The sequence below is a fragment of the Diabrotica undecimpunctata genome, chromosome 9 (genome assembly GCF_040954645.1).
Source record: "Diabrotica undecimpunctata isolate CICGRU chromosome 9, icDiaUnde3, whole genome shotgun sequence".
NCBI lineage: Eukaryota > Metazoa > Arthropoda > Insecta > Coleoptera > Chrysomelidae > Diabrotica > Diabrotica undecimpunctata.
In genome coordinates, this window is record NC_092811.1 from 71,374,621 (window position 1) to 71,379,626 (window position 5,006).

Sequence of the window (5,006 nt, forward strand, 5' to 3'; positions counted from 1 at the left end):
TAATTTAAGAAGACAGCTAAACATGACGAGGTATAGGTGTGTTCCGCGACTAACGTAATTTTTAAATATTATAAAGCTTTATTTTGTTGTAATAATACATAATATCTTATTAATGAACCTTTAGTAAAAATTAAATTTATTTATCTGATAAAATTTTTTGCCTTAAATCTGCAAATCTCTATTATTGAAAAAACAACAAGTGAGTTAATAAATTAGTGGAATTAATGTTTGAGGTTGAATCTATGACATCATAAGTGGTATGAAAGTTTATTGATGTAGAAAATGAAAGAAATTGATGTGGTACTATCCACATAATAGTGTAAGAAATGATATAAAAAATAAGTATACATAAAAAGATTAAGTTGAAATCCAATGAAATTGAAGTTAAAATTTTTTTATTATTTTTAAATTTGGGTAATGGTGGTTGCCTAACAACGGTAAGAGACCTGGTGTGTAAATCTCTGAGATTTAAAAAAAATTTTCAATTAGTAAAATGAATAAGCCTATTAAAAATTTTATGAGATAATATGAGCCGTTGAAAACCAGAGTGGTCTAAGACAGAAATGTTGAAATTCGAGAAACAACGACTTAAAGTTAACATGTTGGCGTTAAATGGGAACATAAAAACTGACTTTGATCAGAATGATTTTCAATAAAAAAAGCTTAAACTTAAGTAATTCCAGCGGAACAATCAGCCAGCAGTCGAAATTTTTATATTTTTTGTTAATATTTTGACTTAGACCACTCTGGCTTTCAATAGGTTCATTATTTTGGAGTAAAGCAAAAAAGTTAGACTTACAAACGATCGTGTATTTTTGTGTATAATATTATTACAAATTAAATTTTTATTCATAAAAAACATCGTCGTCTCCATTCGCCACCAAAATATCTTCCAGTGGACCCACTTCTGCAGTGTTGTTTCCATTTACGGATAAATTTTTGAAAAAGTCGTGATGAATGGGCGGTATAAACGCCAAAAGATCTTCCATATCCTTTTTTTTCTTAATCGTAACTGGTATTGGAGCTTCATACAGTTTTGAAAATTCAATATTTTGAAAATTGGCGATACGTCCTTTTCGTACAGGTTGCAAGTTTATGACATCAAAAGGAAACTCCTCATCTAATGTTTCTTTATAAAATATTTTATAGGGATCACTCTTTCTAAATTGTAGCCATTGAATTTTAAGCCACGATACTGGCGCGTTATCTTCATTTTTCTTTCTTCTGGTAACAGCTGCTTCCAGGTTTTGTGACGATACAAAATTATTTCCGTTCATCTTGCAAACACGATACGGTTTCTTTGTGCGGCACTTCTCAAACACACTGTACCAGTCGTCCGGCACATACTTCACTCTATTCTTTGCGTATTGTTCGATTACACCAAAATCACGATCATTCGGGAGAAAGGAATGTCCGGATACCATAAACTTATGGTCTACCATTTCCAAATTATCGGAATCTGCAATGAGTTTCAACCAAAACAAACACTGTTTAAAGTTCCTATTCTGCCCCCCACAGGCATCACTAAATGCAATGATGTGTCTTGCGTCCTTTGCATTTTCTAGAACATGCTTTCGAATACAAAATCCTATTTCTTGTGCTCCTCGAGAGGCTATAGTTTCATCCCAGGCATACAGGAACACCTTGTCTTCGTCGCTAAACTCGTGAATACCCAAATTGTACACATACATGTTTCTTTTATAGTAGGCTACAGAGCAAGTCAAAGTTGGAAACGGTAAGGCCTTTTCTAAATCAAACGTGAATGCACACACTCTCCCTTTTTCACGTATGCTTGTAATTTTAGCGTCTTTCAAAGCAGCTCTGGCCTTTTCACTGCGCCGTAAATGCAGCTCGTGTTGTGATTGAAGCACTTTCTTCGTATTCTCGTCCTTTTCCTGGGTCACCTGATTTTTGTATTTGTCACACTTAACACATGTATCTTTTAATGGTACGTGAAAGTGAAGATTGAAATCGCGATGGAAAATTTGTCTGTATAAACTTTCTGACACAGGATCTTCTACACATTTCTCTTTGTACAGGGTATACATTGTACGTACATTGAGCTCTGGATCTAAAAACTTTCTATTAGGATTATGAGCTCGTGTATAATGAGATTCATAAGAAGGAAAGCTGTTTATGTGATCGCGTACTAACTGTATATTTCCTTCAGGAGTTTTATTGCTAGGTGCGTGTTTGCCCCGTAAATCTTCACCAGGAAATGATATCTCCCCCTTTTTTAATGCACGCATTAACCTACCATTACTTATTGCAAAGGTTTCCAAAAAGTACATTTTGCACACTTTATGAGACTCTTTCGGGGTATTTAGGACATAAGTGTAGGATACTGCTTTTTTCTGCCTTGTACCATTTCTTGGACGGTGAGTGGCTGGTTTAGACAATTTTACAATACCAACTAGAAAAGCATTTTGTGCTGAAAAATTAGCTATGTTCCAGAAATTTGTAAAGATAGCTTTCCTTTCTTCCTGAGAAATTTTTTGAATGCATTTGCCCTTGCACGTACACTCCCTGTTATGAAACTCTTTCGCTTTTACCACCTTATTAGATGTAGACACATACAGTAAAAGCCAAATAAAGTTGCGTTCACGTCATCATTGTGAACATTTGCAGCGTTGTCAGATGGTTCATGAAGTATGAAAATTAACAGAAAAGAACTGAAGTAAACAAAAAAGGTGAAAGTAGCAAATTTCACACTATATTGTTACACAATCTTGAAAATTAACTTTATTCAATACCAACAATATTACAATACTTTTAACTAACTGACAACTATAAACTTCAACATTCAAAATACAACTGTTCCCCAACTGTCAAAAACATCTGTTATATATATTTTCTGACATTCCAAACTTCACTAGACATTTCAAGAATTTTCGATGTCATCTTGAATGTTCTCGAACTACTTCTTGTTTTTCGTCAATGGACTTTTCCTATGTGGGATAAATCTTTCGTAACAATATTAAGTGGAATTTGAAAATGAGTGTTTTTTGTTAATTACATTCATGAATAGATTTCACAATAAAGGTGGTAAAGTTATTACTCAGTTACGAAACAATAAATATAATCAAAATAAAACCACAAGTAATAAAATAAATTTTTTTTTAATAATGAACGTATTTTCAAAGACAAAACATGACATTAAAAAAAACAACATCAACGAACTAAACATTTTCTGAATCTGATTCCACATTAGTGTCACTCTCTCCACTATTAACATTTATTACTATTGGACTAATTTCTTGACGATCAAATATTCTTTCTCTCTCATACCATTTAAATATTTCTGTTTCAGTATGATTGATAGAGTTTTTCCACATATCAGGAGTAATCATGGAAAGTGCCTCATGCCACATGTTTAGGCAGTTGTTAGCGCTGTTACCATCTCTACCAATGTGCCTATTGTAATAATTTTTTGCTATGCCCCAAATTAATTCAATAGGGTTAAAGATACAATGGTAAGGAGGAAGACGTAAAACTTTGTGTCCATACCGTTCTGCCATATCGTCCACTATATACTTGGTTTGTGGTTTATTTCTAAAAAAATGTTTAAAATAAATGACATTTGTATGTAAGATGATATCTGTATATTTACTGAGAAACGATGCGCAACAGTTCTGTTTTGAACATCATATGGGAATAAGGAATGTTTTGTTCTGTCAACCACTCCTCAATAGCACTTTTTGACCATCCTGTATTCGGAGTTTTATGCAATAACATACTGTGATAAGGTGCATTATCAAGTACAATTAGAGAAGGATTCTCTAAGTTTTGCAGTAACTGATATTCAAACCATTTCAAGAAATTTGCCTGGTTCATTTCTCCATGATAATCACTAAGTTGAGTTTTTGAACAAAATATTGCTTCAGCACCCTCTATAAATCCGGTTTCATTTCCAGCATGGAGTATAATATATCTGCAATGATATTATTTAAATGTTCATATAACAACTTACGCTAATGCAACAAACCTTTTGCCATCCGTTTTAGTGGTTTTAACACTCTTTATATTTTCATTTTGCCAAGAATGACCAATGATCCCATTTTGAATAATCCAAGTTTCATCGAGAAACACGAATTGGTATATACCTTCATCCTTCGCTTCTTTATATGTTCTCAAGAATTGTACTCTTTTACAAACAACGTTAGGTAATTCCATAAGTCCTCGTCGTGGATTATCCTTCATCCACTCAAACCCAAGTTCTTTAAGCAATCTTTTTAAAGAAGTGGTACTACCATTAAATAATTCTTTATCTTTCAGTTGGGACCACAATGATTGAACCGTTACGTGCTGTTCTAAAAGCATACAGAAATAAAATGATGTTAAATGTATATTTGTTATAATCATACTTACTTCTCTGGTACATATTATAAATGGTATCACGAATAGAGCTTGTATTTAAAGTTGTTGTATTTGTTACTCGTTTATTAGTACAACGCTTTTTCTTTGGTGACTCGAACTGTTCACCTTTTTTCTGCATTTGACATATGGTGCTTACTGTTCTTACGCTGATTTTTAAAGCAGCAGCTACACGCTAAAATAATAGAAATTTTTATAAAAATAATGATATTTTATTCGCATATTACCTCTTGCACAGCATTTAAGGGTAACAAAGGGCCATTATTATTCCTTTCTTCTTCAAAATAGTTAACTAATGAAGCCACAAGTTCTTTGCTTCGACTATTTAGCTGTTTGGGCATTTTGACAAGTAAATAAATGTTTTTCACGAGATAACCTCAAAAATCGACGATACCACGAGTACAAAAGTCACAGAACACTGATTGAAAACTCAACAAACGACGCGGCAACATGTCAATATTTCTGGTAGTGACTAATCCTCCGTCAATAATTGGCGGTTTCTTTATGAACATTTCAACACAAAATTTTACAATGACGACCGTCAAAATCAAAAAAAGCTATATATATATACATAGCTGTATATACATTATTTTGTTACAAACGTTTTTTTATTGATCGGGTTATTTTTAGAA

At 32.9% G+C, this 5,006-nt stretch overlaps 1 protein-coding gene across 1 annotated transcript; it reads right to left on the reverse strand.

Moving 5' to 3' along the window:
• Positions 1-3,073: 3,073 nt before the first annotated feature.
• LOC140451126 (uncharacterized) lies at positions 3,074-4,381 on the reverse strand. The gene is made up of 4 exons (XM_072544855.1): positions 4,369-4,381; positions 3,986-4,310; positions 3,611-3,931; positions 3,074-3,552 (listed from the first exon to the last, which is right to left on the reverse strand). Exons 1-4 carry the CDS (start codon positions 4,379-4,381, stop codon positions 3,180-3,182), a joined length of 1,032 nt encoding a protein of 343 aa, XP_072400956.1. The 3' UTR covers positions 3,074-3,179.
• Between the last annotated feature and the right edge of the window lie 625 nt (positions 4,382-5,006).